The sequence below is a fragment of the Paramormyrops kingsleyae genome, chromosome 23 (genome assembly GCF_048594095.1).
Source record: "Paramormyrops kingsleyae isolate MSU_618 chromosome 23, PKINGS_0.4, whole genome shotgun sequence".
NCBI lineage: Eukaryota > Metazoa > Chordata > Actinopteri > Osteoglossiformes > Mormyridae > Paramormyrops > Paramormyrops kingsleyae.
This window is the reverse complement of record NC_132819.1, coordinates 21,550,204-21,567,381: the sequence shown is the minus strand read 5'-3', so window position 1 is coordinate 21,567,381 and position 17,178 is coordinate 21,550,204. Positions and strand designations below refer to the sequence as shown.

The 17,178-nt window shown below is 44.7% G+C and overlaps 1 protein-coding gene across 1 annotated transcript; it reads left to right on the top strand.

The window, feature by feature from the left end:
- The first annotated feature begins 1,221 nt into the window (after positions 1-1,221).
- Positions 1,222-12,244, top strand: LOC111846963 (palmitoyltransferase ZDHHC3-like). Its single transcript, XM_023817728.2, has 7 exons — positions 1,222-1,685; positions 4,087-4,415; positions 6,211-6,335; positions 6,646-6,742; positions 7,386-7,467; positions 7,609-7,739; positions 9,570-12,244. Exons 2-7 carry the CDS (start codon positions 4,113-4,115, stop codon positions 9,726-9,728), a joined length of 897 nt encoding a protein of 298 aa, XP_023673496.1. The 5' UTR covers positions 1,222-1,685; positions 4,087-4,112; the 3' UTR covers positions 9,729-12,244.
- The last annotated feature ends 4,934 nt before the right edge of the window (positions 12,245-17,178 follow it).

Below are 17,178 nucleotides of genomic sequence, written 5' to 3'. Positions count from 1 at the left end.
TTAAGAAAACAAAAGCAAAAGATGAAATAGTCTAAAGTTGTTTTTACAAGGTTTTGAAAACTGTAACTTTCAAGCTATTTATTTTGTTTCTATGTTTTTTAGCAACCCGTGGATTGTGCTACCGTGTATTTTTTGGGATCTATAATTCCTTGTCACTTGGCAGAAAGCAGCGAGCCAAACACCCACACGCAATCACACTATAATTGTCCATCACAATACGAACACAATGTAGTCATTTTGTATGCTCTTCATATTTACGGTGGTATCAGCAGCAAGCAAATAAAACCGATTCTGTTTTCTTATGTAATAAAATGAGCACTTTTCGGTATTTGGTTTCTGATGTGTAGATTTCCCCGCCACTAGAACTAATTGCATTTTGCTGGTTCGTGGAAAATGGAGCATCAAACAGATCAGAAAAATATCGTAAATTGTGTAACGTGTTCATTGAACAGGAATATTCACCTGTGGTCACATTGAAACTAGGCAGTGCAGGTCTATAAAAGAGGGCTGAAGGCTCTCCGTTCATTTACCGGAAGTATAAAAAGGGTTATATGCGATTTTATATTCACGCAGACTGCCATTATTTTGTGCATTTTAGAAACTTAATGCCTGACGCGTTTTTTAAAGGTGTGGTAGCAATAAATATGGTTACCGCGCCCCCTGGTGGTATTTGGTAAAAACATAAAATGACAGGCGTTCACACGTTTTGTGCTATAATGTCAGCGATCTACTTTCCCGAAGTTCACCGCAGGACAGTTCTCGTGAAGAGATTACCAAGGAGTTTCACTTTTTTATCTTTAAGGGATCCTGTCTTACACATATTGGATTGTGAGCGCGATTCTTCTCCTCAGGGTTGTGTGTGTTTAAAGCTACTGAATTAGTTCCCATGAAAAATTATGGATTCGGCTACAGGAATTTTCCCCATTTCCAGTCCACATTGTTTAAATTTTATTGTCAGTGTGTGCGCATGTTATATTACACGAGAAGCTGGTGGTGTGAATTTAGTGGCGTATGATCGCACACAGGCCTATTAACAGTCGCTGTAATACCGCAATGATGTTAACAATTTAGTAAAAAAAAAAAAAAAAAAGTAATGAGATATTAATGAAAGCGGAGGCATATACAACAGTTTATTAAGCATTTCTGCATGTGATTAATTCCTGAAGTACCGGGGCAGACTGAAATTTATCGTCCCATCTTTACTATCTAACTACCAGTTGGATGACTAATTAGTAGCCTAAACTAGGTAGAGCCTATATGGTGATTGGCCAGTGCGCCTCTTGTAACTTAATACTGTAGTTTTCGAGGACACCTGAGAGACAAAGAAAAAGAAAATAAAATCGAGGAAGTTGCTGAGGAGCTGGGAGCGGCAGCGCGCAGGAAGTGCTGTGTATGGAAGTACAGGAATAGGGGAGACTTCCTGCTTCTCCATCCGACCGCCCAGGAGCCTGGCCGGGGTGTCTGACAGCCGCGTCGGAAGCGGTGCGCAGCGCCCGTTAATCCCGCGCAACACTCCGCTCAGATCTGCGGCATTTTCACTACTCTTCATCTAGCGGCTTTTCCAAGCAGCGTGGATCGCCATCGACATAGAACGGCTGCTGGTGGCGGAGCAGCCTGGTTAATGTGCCGCCGATAGGCGATCAGAGGGGGGATTTCCCTTGCACGACCCACCATAGGGGGAAAAGGTATGTCGAAAAACTAATGTATGCAATTCAACTTCTCTCCTAGTACTGTAATTTTACTGGAAAGTACCTGCAGTGATATCCAGCCCCGGGTGACAAGCTTTCGTACCTTATTCAGTGTCTTTGAAAATGCTTGCTTACTTATTGGTGTTATCGAGTTGGTTACAACTCATTGTTTGCAAAGTTTATATGATGTCAGCCCTACAGTACTTGAAATATGAAGCGTAGATCCAGCAGGCATTACCAGCTTGTATTACCAAAAGGATACAACACAGACATCGCAAGCATTTGAATGGTGTTAAAACGAAACCAGTGTAATTTAAAACGTCCGCTTGGTATTGGTTACAAACCTGCAGTTGCCCAATGTTTCGGTTCACACATGGGTCTTTGAAATACTGTGTGCATTACATGATCTTATTTTGGACGGCTTGCTTTTAATCAGGGTTGCTGCTGGTTCTTACGCCTGGAAGTTTCTGCGCGCAGTGATTTACAGAATGTAACTCACCACGTCAATCTTCATTTATTTTTTATACGGTAACTGATCGGTTTAGGTCTGTCGCTACGCTGTCAGGCAGGGCGGGGGGCATCTTGAGATGGAGTGCATGAGTAGCCCCGATAGGGATCGTGATCGAGGCTGGATGGAAGCTGAAAATCGCAATGTGCCCATCTACGGCCACGAATGTAGAGATACCAGTCTAACCTCCCGTCTCACTACTCTATGCTTCGGCCTGGGAGTGAACCGCAAACGCGGATCTTGGTGGTAACATACCTATTACAGCATTCTGCATTTACTTGTTTACTACACTGGTCATTGTCCTCAGTATTTGAGAATGAAACCTAACAAAACTAAAAATGAGAAAGGTAATGTTGGCTGTCATAAATAAAACGTGCCTTTTCGAATAAGAATTTGTCCGAAGTTAGGAAGAGCGAATTGCGCATGCGTAGGACGTGCTGCGCCACTCGCACCGCTTATTACGTGAACCCCTCCTCATCCTCACGGCCCCGAAACTCCGCTTGGGCGCGGCCGAGGGGGTGTTGGGTGTAGCCTGTGAGCTCTCGGCAAAAACGCGTTTTGATCAACAGATTATGAACCAGATCAGGTACAGTCCACCTTTGTCATAAGATTAAAGGTTAGGAAAGTATTCGCAGCAACCACGCTTACCCAGAATTCCTCAATATCCTACTTGTTCAGGGTGTTTGACTGTTCCTAGTTCCGTTTTAACCCAATTTTATACTTTAGCACATCTAATTCGGTACATGTATTTGTTGAATAGCTTTCTGTTACCATTTTATGTAGGTAGTCGATTTATTCCTAGTTTTTGTACAAAAGACTTTTAAAGTTAACTTTATTTCATCTAACATAAACATTATATTTCTTTTTTTAGCAGACGCTTTTATCCAAAGCAACGAATAATTGTGAAAGCAGGATCAACCAGTCCTGTCCCTTGCTAAGTTGCCTAAGGGTGACACCACACTGTCCCCTGATCACAGCCCTGCGTTGGCATTTGGGACCGGGACCGCTGTTCACAAGTCAGTTTGCGTGTATCTCAATTTTATAGCTGTCCTTCACATATACAATACTGTATGCACAATGTATTACAAGTTAGATATGGACAGAGGGTCATTATACGGCTGGCAGTGCTGCCCATTCTAACACTAAGCAATACACCTGCTGACGTCATCCTACGTCCACTTTCAGTCGTCTCTTGATCAGTTTATATTATTTACTAGGGACCTCGGACGTAAATGCGATCGGATGTACCTCGACTTAAGACTATATATTTACTGAACCGATTCCATTTCTGACAGGAATCCCATTTGGGATTAAAACCGGCAAACTGGATTGTGAATGATTATAAAATATCTATTGATAATAATAATAATAATAATAATAATAGTAAATAGCGTTCTGTGATGGGCTGATATCCCGTCCAGGGTGTGTCCCAACCTTGTGCTTTTTGTGGTTATCCAAAGGCCTATATATTATGGTAAAATCTTAGAAAGTCCATTCAAAGGGTAAAATTAAACACTGGCTGTAATTAGTTTTTGTTTTTGCTTTTCAGCAATTAGTCTAAAAGCACTGCGTACCAGATATATCATAAATTTTACTGCTCCTACTTTAAGGGCCAGAACCATTAAGCTGGTAATGCAGATCAGCCCGGTGTGAGGAGACCGAGGTGAGGGTTGTGTGTGAGGGCCTTGTTGGTGTCAGCTGTGGTTGGTATACAGGCGGGTGGCCGCCCATAGTGTAGTGACTTTGTGGCCCCATATCTCAGGGGGCCCCCACACTTGCATGGCTTAAGTGGTGGTAAACATTGCCTGTGTAGGCGTACTTGGAGGTGAATCAGTCTATGTCTAATGAGCGCTCACTCTCTCTCTGCTCCTTCGCCCACTACTTTCCCAGCATGCCGAGGGGCAGCCTGTGGTAATATGGGCAGCCCAGCGCACCGCTGCCGGGATATCGAGCGTCAGGCTGGCTACCTGCACCCCGAGCAGTGTGCCCCGCCCCCGCCACGCGCCTCCTCCCATGCCATGTGGTTCATCCGCGACGGCTGCGGCATCGTCTGTGCCGTCATCACCTGGATGCTGGTCTTCTATGCCGAATTCGTGGTGCTCTTCGTCATGCTGCTACCCTCCAGGAACCTGGCCTACAGCCTGCTCAATGGTGCCCTCTTCAACAGCCTGGCGTTCCTGTCACTGGCCTCCCACTTTAGGGCCATGTGCACCGACCCGGTGAGTCTGTCGCGTTTGTACTTTGCTGATGCTCATAGTGATTTGGACTCCCTCTTTCGAAAACACAGGCTGTAACGCCAGGTGCCCTTTGGACTGCATTGTGCCCTGTAGCTGAGCGCTGCTACAAATACTCCCCATCATTTACACACGGCTGAAGGAATTTCGAGGAGTTTGCCAGTCCGCTAGTCTTTTGGGGGGGGGGTTGTTATCTGAGTATCTGGAGGAAACCAACGCAAAAACGCAGGGGTGACATTGAAAGCACAGGGATTGTGAGTGTTTCTAACGTCACTTAGTACAGACACTCAGAGTCCTTGTAGTACTTTGCAGAGTGACTCACGCCTGTGTTTAACCAATCAGTCACTGCAGCCGGGTGAGGCGAATGGCAAGAGATACTAACAATCAGACAATTAATTATTAACTAGCAGAATGTAACTGATAGTAGCCACAGTGGGGTTGAAATTGATCAGGTAGATATTGTTCTGCTTTATAGCCTGAGGTTTAATGTACAGTCGGGTACAATAAGGGATCATTCTTCAGTTTGTGCTGGAATATATCCTCCAGGACATGAATAGGGCATGGCTTCAGCTGGCATTTAACGGGCTCATACTTCACGTGGACATGCCATCCTGCACACGGCTGTGGTGATGTACAGTCATGTGAGAAAGAAAGTGCACCTCTCCGTTTGAAGGTTTTATGTACCAGGACGTAATAAAAACCATTTGGCCCTTAGCAGGTTTTAAAATTAGGTGAATACAACCTCGGATGAACATCAACATATGACATATTACACCTTGTCACTGTTAATTTAACAAAAAACTAAGCCAAAAGCAGTGTGTGGAAAAATTAAATGCACCTTAAAGTACTGCTTCTGTAGGAATTAAGAGGGTCAGGTTCTGCTGGTCATATGCTCTTGATTAACTGATTATCTGCAAGTGTGACCAGCTCTATAAAAGCAGTGGTTTTGCCAGGTTGCTGGTCTGGAGCATTCCGGTGTGTGTTAACACAATGACAAGGAGGAACGACATCAGCAATAATCTTAGAGAAGCAATCAATCTGGGAGGGGTTATATAGCCATTTCCAAACAATCGGAAGTCCATCATTCTACAGTGAGAAAGATTAGTCACAAATGGAAAATATTTGAGACGGCTGGCCAATCTTTCCAATCTTTTTTTAGTTTTTATTTTAAAGGTGCATATCTCTTTAAATGTTTTAGTCTCAGTTTAAGATTTACTATTTTTATTATCTAGAGCTGTGGTAACACACAAATTTCCCCACTGTGAGATCAATGAAGTCCTATCTAATCTAATCTAATCTATTTCTAGGGAAAGATCAAAAGTTGAAAGTAGCTCCTCTAAAACCATTGGTTGTTCCTGTGGTTCTTTTGCATAAAAGGGACCCCAACATAAATAATTCCTTACTTTTGATAAATAGATTTTAAGAAGAATGAGTATTTGACCATTTTATTTGTTGGTTTTTGAGGCAATATTTATAGGTTTATTTTCATATTTCATAGTTAGGTTTATTTTCATATTTTATTTGTTTATGAAAATGTTTTCATCAGTGGTAATAACCATGCTTTGTGTACTGTAAAATTCTTAATTTTAATATACCACACATTGTAAACATGACGTAAGAGCAGATTTGCTCTACAGCGCCACCCCTGGCCTGGTTCAGGACTGCGGACAGTCTGTTATTATGGCATGCCCAGGAAGTTTGAACCAGGCCTTCGCTGTCATCCGCCTGCTACCCGGGGGCCTCCTGTGATGGCGCCCCCTGTGTTCGTGTCGTACTGCAGGGCGCCGTGCCGAAGGGGAATGCCACCAAGGAGTTTATTGAGAGCCTGCAGCTGAAACCGGGTCAGGTGGTCTACAAGTGTCCCAAATGCTGCAGTATCAAGCCAGACCGTGCACATCACTGCAGGTATGCCCCACCCCCTCACCCCCCGAGGCCAGTGCGGGTGTGCCCCGCCCCCTCACGATCTGAGACAAATTTAATGATGGGATGGGATTGTATCTGGGGCTTCTCTCTCTCTCATTGCTCCCCAGTCTTGACAAGGTGAAGGTGTCTACACGTGTGACACACCCACCACACGCTCTGATCCCACTCTGTTTGTTTGTGAGCAGGCTTCTCTCTCCGTAGTTAACCTGCCTGTACGGTTCTCGTGATCGTCCTCGTACTGAGCACAGGGGGTGCCAGATTGACACACGTGTCCTTTGCGTTTCCGCGGCAGCATCTGCAAGCGATGCATACGCAAGATGGATCACCACTGCCCCTGGGTCAACAACTGCGTGGGCGAGAACAATCAGAAGTACTTTGTGCTGTTCACGGTGAGCGCCCCTTTGCACACTTGTGCCCGCCCCTTTGCACACTTGTGCCCGCCCCTTTGCACACTTGTGCCCGCCCCTTTGCACACGTGTGCCCGCCCCTTTGCACACGTGTGCCCGCCCCTTTGCACACGTGTGCCCGCCCCTTTGCACACTTGTGCCTGCCCCTTTGCACACTTGTGCCCGCCCCTTTGCACATGTGTGTCACGCTTTAATGCTAATATAAAATTTTTTTTCATTAACTTCTTACAGCCAGAGATTATCGAGGTCAGAGTACTTTCATTATCCTGGTAGAAATTGTTTCATGCTGAAAGTCCATGCTAACAGTTAAACAGTTTATCTGTATGGGAAATAAATAGTTATTACGGTTCATGTGTTGAAGAGTATGACAGCCAGTGACTGTCAGTGACACAGGACCAGAGTGGGGTAATTCAGATCCAGAGAGTAAAAGTCCAGACCAGGATTTTGTTTCAACCGACCAGTTGAGCATAAAGACACACAGTCCCAGAGTACTCAAAGGTTGGTTGAAACAAAATCCCGGTCTGGACTTTTACTCTCTGGATCTGAATTACCCAACTTTTTTTACCAGGACATTGGCTGTCCCTGTACCGAGCTGCATTGAAACTGGAGCCTCTCTCTATTACAGATGTACATTGCCCTGATATCCCTGCATGCCTTGATCATGGTGGCCTTCCACTTTCTTTTCTGCTTTGAAGCAGACTGGACCAGTAAGTCCCAAAATCCTCTTTCACCGTGACAGTAACTGCCCACTAGGTGGCTGCCATGCTGTGTCTCTGGTGTTGTGTAGCGTGAATGACCGTGCCTCTCTGGTGCCCTCTAGTGTTCATCACTGTCTTTTTACTCCTCAGAGTGCAGTACCTTCTCGCCACCTGTGACCGTCATCCTGCTCATCCTTTTGTCTTTCGAGGGGCTGCTTTTCCTAATTTTTACATCCGTGATGTTTGGCACCCAAGTGCATTCTATCTGTTCCGACGAAACGGTGAGTGGTTAGCTGATTGCCCCCCCCTCCCCCCCGCCCCCCCACTTCCAGTTCTAGCACCTAAATTCCTGACCTTCCAGTCCACAGCACAATTTGTGAGAATCCAGGCTCTTTGTCCTGAATGAACAGGTAATCGAGGAGTGAAATATTGGGACCAACACTCAAAAATAGTGATTCTGCCCTGTTACTCTGTGGGGGGGGGGGCATTTGTGCACCGAATTTGCTCCAGGACGGCAGAAATTGCCTGCCTGGCTGAAAGAGACTTATTACTTTTTTATTTTTGTCATCCATCTTTCCCAACCTGCATTTTAACCTCTGTGTTGTTTAGGGGTCTGATGTAACTTATCAGCTTTAGACTTTGCTCTAAGGCGGGTAATAAGCAGCTGGTTCTCCTGGGGTTCCTGTTTGAGGATGTGATGGATGAGGCTCTGCCCTCCAAGGCCTGAGAAGACCATCTTCTGGCACAGCAAATGCAGGTCACATAGCTGGAAAGGTCATAGGTCCCTCCTGGCCCCCATCCTCGGCATAGAAATCTGGAGGACAAAGTTACCGGCTTTAGTGGAATCTCTCCAAGTCTCCACATTTCTAGAAGTTTCTCTTGGTGACTGTTAAGTCTTCTCACTGCAGTGGTGAACAGTTATCCCAGTTGTGTAAATATTAAATGGTGTCGGGTCAGTCGATTTAGGTTTTAGGTTGCAGTTGACTTGAAATATAGTTTGTGAGCTTATTTTAAATTGACTGGTACTTCTAATTTCTTTTATGCACATTAAAGAAACACAGCTAGTAAATCATGCTGATAAATTGATATTATGCTGTTTAATCTTCAAAAGCTTAGGAGCAGCTGTGCAGGGGGGAGGACTATACAGACAGAAAATGAATTGTTCCCAGTGATTCAGGATTGTCTAATTATCTTTAGTCTTTTATCGTAGAATTAGTTTTAATTCCTTTTAATTCTTGTGTTTGGAAAGCCTGTTATTAAAGTAATAAAGTGGTCGTCAGGTTTGTATACTGTTGGAAATGAGCTTCGTGATACCTCCTCTGGGACCTGTATCATGAAGCAGGATTTCTTGCTTAGCGGTATAACTTGTCAAATTTAAGGTAGTCTGGGCTAAATGTTAGTGATAAAATCCATTTAGTCCAGACTACCTTAAATCCAGCAAGTTATCCCGCTAAGCAGGCCTCTGCTTGAGTAAGGCATTTGTTTTCTAATCTAGAGATTAGCTCTCGAGATTTCAGGGGTAGAAAAACCACATACTGTAGTAGTCTGTGCAGGGCACTTGGTTCGTCCTTAACAGGCATAATCACCTCCAGACATGGGAAGGGTTTTCAAGGACCTCGTTAGCTGCCCTTAATTGGGGTCTCTTGTTTGATAATGACGGTCACTTTTGGCAGTGCGTGTTAAACCTATCAGCATATACAAGATCTCAAGGAGTGATGCTGTATCTTGCTGGAACAGCCTATAAGAAGGCTGGAGTCAGTGGGTGGGGCTTATTAAGGGTGGGTGTGGCTTTCAAACCACTGATGTCATGATCTTCAGTCCTGATTTAGGCCAAGCCCTGCATCATGTGCTGGTTTTTTGCTCTATTTAAAATAAAAAAAATGACACGTTATTTATGCACTAGTAATTATGTGCTAAAAACGTTAGAAGATAAATGTTTAATCTATTGTGCTTGGCACAGTCCCTCCCAAAAACTGACATAATGAGTGCAGATCCCCAAGTATCCAGAAATGTACAGATGTGTCAGATCCTGGTTACATACAGCCTGATCCTCGCTGGACTAGGGGTTCGAGTCCTGCCAATGTTACATCTGGCCCCTTTCTCATTTCCAGGGCATAGAGCAGCTGAAAAAGGAGGAGAGGAGGTGGGGTAAGAAGACCAAGTGGATGAATATGCGGGTGGTGTTCGGTCACCCCTTCTCCATAGCCTGGCTCAACCCGCTTGCTACGCCCGACTACGGCAAGGCTGAGGCGTACCAGTACGTGGTGTGAGCTCCGGGCTTCTCTCGGACCGCTACGCCCAGCACACACTGTAAAAAAAGAAAAAACAGACTGTACACTTTCCCCCTTTTTTTTAAACAAAATTTCAGAGGCTTGGAATCACTTGTACGTTTGCCGGGACTGAAAGGCCTTTTTCACGTTTACTTTACCCGATGCTCTTAAAACTAACAAAGACTCTCCCTCTGGTTCACTACAAGGAGCCTCACAGCGTGATTGTTCAAATGTTTTTCCTGCAATTGCGCTATATGCTCTGAGGCAAGACAAACACGCTCCGTCAACACAGTTGGGGGGGGGGGGAGGGATTGGCATTGTATTTTTTTTATAGTTTTAAGAATGGAAATGTCAGTGTTCACAGGGCGAGGGAGGGAGGTCCAGCCTGGAGTCGAAGCATCGCGAGTTCAGGTGGGTTTAAGGGGGCAGCATTGATATGCAAGTATCTCTGCACGTGACGTTGCTGTTTCAGCCATGTGGCTGGACTGAATTGTCCAGTTTTGGAGGACCTTCTAAATGTCCCTCACAGCAGGCTAGCTTGGGGCCCCTGACATGTCATGGTGTGTTTGTTTTAAGTGTAAAACCTGGAGATTTGGAACTGGAGGGTATTGCAGTGACATACCATGATGCTATTATGTCGATTATGTAATTCGTGATAGTGTCGTTTTTGGTTTTTTTTTTCTGTAATATTTCTGTTTTGAGAAACACATTTTTGCTCATTTGGTGCACAGTCTTCTAGTTTTTGGATTTGCACTGCAGATTTTAACCAGAAACCAGTGCCGAATGTGACCATAGCGCAGCCCTGTGGTCGGCCTGTGGCAGTGGTCTGGTGGGAAGTGGTTCAAGGTGACAGTGCTTTTTCCTGGAGCCCTGTAGGGGGCAGTGTGTTCTGTAGCCATGGCACGCTGTCATCTGCGAGTACAACTGCTGGCTTGACTCATAAATGCGTGAGTTATCTTTTGTCTCCTAAGTGTGTAGGATGTACTTTATGGAAGGTGGGTTACTTGTCTCCAGAAGTTACAGATCCTTCCCCTCCCCCCGCCCCCCCCCCCGGCCCCCATTTTTGCTCATAAGTGGCCCTTGTTTCCTGGCTGAGTTGTAGCACAGAGCCTGAGGGCTGGTGCCAGATGGAGATGAATATGGCCCCCTCTCCCCCGGCGCCCCTGGCAGGACTTAGCTGGGCAGCGACTGGGAGATGAATTCTGCCGTATTCAAGGTGAAAGCTGGTCATGTGACCCATCTGGATGAAGGATGCTGGCTGTGACCCGTCCCCGTTACTGTGTGCTGTAGCTTTCCTCTCTATAAAACAGACGCTTCTCCTGAGTTGTCAGACTGCTTTCTGCTGGGGGGAGGGGGGGCTCGGGATGCTAGCTGAAAGGTAACCAGCGGTGTTATGAGCTAAAACGGTGCCAAATGTATTCCTCCGAAAAGGGAGGTGTGCAAAATTAAAAATTAATTTTAGATTGTACCCTGAAAACCCCCAGTTAACATGGGTGTTAAAAAGCATTTGTAAAAATGTTACTTCACCTCCAATGACGTGGCTTTGAATCCTGCCTCTGCACTGTGTGAGGTTGTGTGTGTGTGTGTGTGTGTGTGTGTGTGTGTGAGAGATGCCCCCCCCCCGTCATGGCACCCCATCCAGGATGGACCCCTGCCTTGTTGCCTGTGGTTCCTGAGACAGCTACCAGGCCCTATGCACAGTAGAATGGACAGATAAATGTGTGAATGGAAATGCACAAAGACCCGAGGAATGGGGAATTTTCCCTTTAAAGATCTTTGTTCAAGGGATATGAAAGAAGTCCTTCAGTGTTTGTAGCATGAGATGGGGGAGAGCGGGGGGGGAACATCAATGCACAAATACTTAACCATCCTATTCTCTTCCCTCTCCTGTCCTCTTCCTGTGTTTTGGAACCAATCTTTTTTCTTCTTCTTCTTCTTCTTCTTCTTCTTCTTCAATGAATAAGAAACTGCTGTATGAACTTCAAGTCAAGGGCTGCAATTCTCGGCATTGTGAAAGAAATACTTTTTTATCTTTTACATTAAATCCAGTAATTTTAATAGCCAGCTGAATTTTATATGCATCCAGATAGTAAAAGTGCTCCATCGTATGTGAGTCCTGACAGTGCATGAGCAGTGGCCCCAGACTGTCTCATTGCCTCTAGGTTTGATCTGCTCTGTACCGACGTTCTTTATCATTAAAGTTGTGCCAGCGGACCAAAGCTTCATGTTGAAATTCTACATGTGTTTCCTGGAGCTGCCTGTCTGATAGGAGGCCTATTTCATCTCTCCATTTTGAAATAAAATTGTTTTCAGCGTCTGGCACCTGGAATGTGAACAAAAGTGTCTTCAAAAGTGATATGACATATTTTCTGCATTTTTTTTTTTTGGTGCAAATGTAACTAAACGATTCAGACAATGGCTCTCTTAATTAAAGATTCCGTTTATAGAAGCCGTCTGTGCTCCTAATACACAAATGTAATGACTGTTTTTACCTCATTACAAAGGTGTTAAAAGCCTGTTCTTTGTCTGACTGAATCATACCATCTGGATGTGTGAGGGGAAGACAATTCTCGCTGAATGTCACAGGATTTGAGTTAATTCTTCTCTTACCAACGAGTTTGTGGTCCACTGCAGAAAACTTTAGTAGACTGTTGATGTTTGTGATAACCTGACCGTCTAAACCATGACCTCTCATAGACTTTCTCTTTCAGACCGTTAAATTAGATGAGATGTTTTCAGAGTTTGTCCATGAATGGATGCTGCTTAGGTAGCCGTGAAGGCCAGACAGACTGCACTATGCTTGATAAATACTGGATCAATGGGAAGACATAATGCAAGCCTTTAATTAATGGGTTAAAAAAGGTGGTTGTGGGCCTTTCAGAATGACCCCATCATAGCTGGTGTGAGTAGATGGTTCCATTGCTTTGTGCTCCTGAAGGCCATTGAATGACTTCATTTATTTTTAAAAATCTTTTTATCCAGACAGCCTGCCTGGAAGGGTTGTTCAAGATGCAACTGAATTCAATCACACCTGATTGTTAAGATTTAATTAGATTCAATGAATCTACAGAGAACAAAAAAGCTACTTTTGAATTGCGTTTGAGCATCATTCAGACTGAATGTCCTACTTAGTCTCCTCTGATGTGAACTAGCTTTGTAAATAGCTGCTACTCATCTTGGCAGATCTCCTGTTCTGTTGGTCTCGCGTAGGTATTTCTTGGTTTTATGAAGACAGATGTGCCAGTCATTTTGGTCAGCCGTGTTCTTTAACTGTAAATTAAGTGTCCAGTCTAGTAATGCTGTGTTGTTATCTAGGATGGCAGCTGTCAGAAGCCCTGCTGGGAATTGTCGTTGCTGGGTAACATGAGACTGGGGCGCAAATGTCATGCTGTGCCCATGAAAAAGGGCTCAGGACTTGCAGTAACACAGCCAACATTGACTTAATATGTAAGCCCTTTTTATAGTAACTACATGGCAAAATGACAGCAGTGAGTACTAATATCCTAGCATCTCCTGGGTCCTAAGACCATCTCACGTTTCCAGTTGAGATGATGATGTTGGACCTGCAGCTGGGTTTTTAAACTGTAGTTGTAATGTTCCCAAAAGAACCCACATCTTGAAACATAGGTCTTCAGTGGTCTCTCCAACGCTCAGCTAATCCCCGAAACCATCGGCCATACTGATCCATCCTTCGTATGCAGGCTGTGAATTGCCATTCTGTACCTGTTGGTGTAGCTGAGTGTCTTAGGATTAATTCAAGTGTGCAACGGAAAAAAAAAATACAGATCGTTTAATTTAAAACATCAAACGGAAGTAGGTGGGACGAGTGAGAGTCTCTGCTCATTTGGGACTTTTCACCTGTATTTTCTAATCTCATTTCTCAAGAGGACGCTGGTGGTACTATAAAGGATGTTTTAGTTCAGGGATTTTCAAAACATTTTAATATGCAGGACGCACAGAGCTGCAAGATAGAACAAAGGCATTAACTAAGAGACGATTTCTGAAAGCTCCTGCGAAGGCTTTTGCGTTTAGCATACATATGAAGAAATTTGTCCTCAAATCGCCCGGAATGATGCTTTCATGTACCTAAATGCAAATGAACAACCCCCACCATGACATAAACTTGGATGGAAAATCACAGCACTATTTAAGTAATGCTGCGTTGTTTTAATGCCAGTGGTATCGCAGCACATGCCCTGCCCAGCACACATGCATGCATATAGAGCGCCTTGTGGTGGTAACGTCCAATAAATAAAGGCACCACTGGATCGATTGGTTAACAGAGCTTTGTGTTGGACCACAGCCAATCAGCAGGGGTGATTATAGGATTCTTTTTTAAGTGGGTGTACATAAGAGGGACCAACCTCATTATTAGCCAATGATGTATTTTGAACTGGTGACTGACAGGGGATGGTGCAGTCCTGGGGCCAATCAGCTTCCAGCTGGGGCTAATGCCCCTGTGGTCCCGCCCCCGTCTACACCACTGCTAATCAGTTTCTGACCTCTGTTTGGTTTAAACTAGAGACCCTCTTCAAATGTTTATGGAAGGAGAGGGGATTCACAGAAGGACTCTCAAGCAGGTTTTGTAATAAACCTAATTTTAAAGCTTTTGGTGTATTTTCTATCTAGATGCTCTGTGTGGTTCAGGGGCCCTTAATTAGCTCCGATTCAGCCTGGAAGTCTTACTGATGCCCTTCAGCAAAACTTTCTGTGAATCTGTTTTTCCTGTCCTTCTGTAGTGTAACCAGGGCTGCACTGGGACTAAAAAATAGCTCTGGACTTTGGGGGGGGGGGGGTTTGATTTTGTTGACCCAAAAACCCATCGGCCCACTGGGAAAATACCTGGTATGTTAGATGGACAATGCAGGTGTGAGTTTACCCCTTGTTGCCAGAGCGCGGTACTCCCCAGGACGTGTCATCAGCCCCCACGTGAGGGCCAGCGGGGGGGTATCTCCGTGACAGGCAACGGTTTAAATTATCCACGGCTGTCTTTCTTCTTACTGAGGCAGTGACACTGACTTGAATCCCCCAGGACGGATGGCAGCTCGGGCCCTTGGGCTGCCGCAGGCCCCCAGTTACCGTCTCTCCTCGGCTCTCCATCACACCCCCGGGGTCTTTACATGAACAGATAGGCACCAGTCACCCCAGTTAAATGCCGTTGATCATATAAATGGCCTTTTAAAAGCTGATGGGAACCATTTCCATTGAACCCAATTTAACCTATTGCTGGTGGCAATTCCTGGTGTCCATCATGCTGGTTGTGCAACAAGACAGCAGACATATAACTAGATCCCGGAAGTCAAGGCAATATCACCCATTCTTCTGAAATTAAGTGGTAATAATTACCTGTCACTTTTAATTTGACTGCAGCATGGTGTGGGAGAGAGACCTTACAAAATGTCATTTGAGGAAGGGATAGAGGCTGTTATTGCCCCTGTAGGGGTGGCTGGGGGGTTGGCTGGGGGCAATAGGGCTGGGAGACTGAGGCTACATGCTCATGCTATTACTGCCTGCTCTGATGTTCAACCCAAGAATCCATTTCTTCTGTGTTCATGTGGATGTTTTTCTGCCCAACTTCAACCTGTGAATGATGAAGTAGCTATTTTATTATAAATAATGGATAATAAATCATTTAAGTTTTTCCTCCTGAAAGGGCATCCTCCTGAGAAACGGCTAAGGGTCCAGATAAATGACTTTTGTTCCGCTGCCGGTTAATTTATTGATAATTAATTATTAATTCTGGTGTGTGTGTGTGTGTGTGTGTGTGTGTGTGTGCGGGGGGGGGGGGGGTGTCTCTCTGTGTGAAAACGTGACCAGGTGGCTGGCAGTTTCTTTCAAGGCTCGTGCTGTTGTTGAACTCACCCCCCCCCGTCAGACCTCGAAGCTGACAGTTACTGTCAACCCCATTTGGTAGATTCAGTCCCGTGAGTCTGACAGAATCGCCAGTGTTTGAAAGGTCCCAAATATTCTGAGATGTTTGTTATTGCATGGGTAGTGTATGTGTATTGCAACATAGTTTTAACATTGACTTTGCTTGGTTAAGTTCAAAGATAAAATACCATACATATTGCCTATAGCAGCAGTCTAGATTATGATTTACATTATGACTGGGGGGGGGGGTCTCTATTTTTCTGTGCATGCCAGTGAGGTCCTTGGGGATTGTGTGTCTTTAGAAATCAGCCTTCATTCAATATCAGAACTTCTATATTTTGATTTTATGCTGATTTTTTTTAATCAGCGTATGACTAGCCGTTTTTGTTTAAACTTGGCTTTTTATTTTTCAGACATTTATGTAACTGTAACTGCTTGAAAGGGCGTTTATTGCGGATTCTCACACGTCTTTGGGAAGCTAATGAGGTTTGGAGCATGACTAAGATCTTTTACACTCTTCCGCCTACGACATTCTCAGCCAGCAGAGGGCGATGTTGCTCCATACTGCATCATAGCGTATTAGCAGAGTTAGCGGGATAAGTCGTTCAGGATGGTTGGATTTAAATGCCATTAACAATTCCTGTTTTAAAAATCACAGCACTATTCATATTGTTGTACATCACATTAATATTCTGAAATGTGAACCAGTTTTATAGGATAACAATATACAGTATAATTGACTACATAAAACTCAATGTGCTCAAAATGTCCCTAATGTGTGGTTTTATCTTGGCCACCGGGGACAGCTTCCTGCCTGGCCTGAACTAACGTGGGCGTCGTGTCTGAATCTTTAATAAGGGTGGCCCGCTTTGACCTTAGCCCGCAGATGGCAGAAAAACGCCACGATTTATGGAAGCTCGTGAGTTTAGTCTTCATTTCAGTGGGTGTGGTTACACTGCACTGTCAATCACTGCCTAGTAAAGTAACCAATCAGAAATGTGCTGAACTCGTAACTGATATTCCTTGACAATCCTCCCTCCCACTGTTGGTTTCACGCAATTTTCATTTACCGATAAGTGGTACTGAAAGGTTAGTCACAGTAAAAGAAAAAAGGTACTCGTGCAAATTCGGATCAAACCATTCGGTGACCCACTGGGGGGGGGGGGTCAAGGGACGAATGTTAGACATTCGTCATTTAGAGCGAAGGCACAGTCACATCACAGCTAGAGGCATCGTCCCTTGACACCCCCCAGTGGGTCACCGAATGGTCTGATCCGAATTTGCACGGGTTCGACAGGGCAGCTCATTGTCAGAAGCACAGGGAGGTGTTGCACTCAGAGCCTCGGGCGAAGTAGGAGTCACGCTGGAGTATTAATGAAGTCCCATGTGACGGAGATCCTGCAGCAGTCTCACCCAGAGCAAAATGGCAGAAAAGCTCCCTTTTAAGCTCCGATATATACAATTCTCTCTCTCTTTAATGCAAGTGTAATGACATTCCCCACATTCACTTTTCTTTCTGACGCCTTTGTTGCTTATAAAGAAACCACTTCAAAAGCGAATTTTCATTGATTAATTTTTT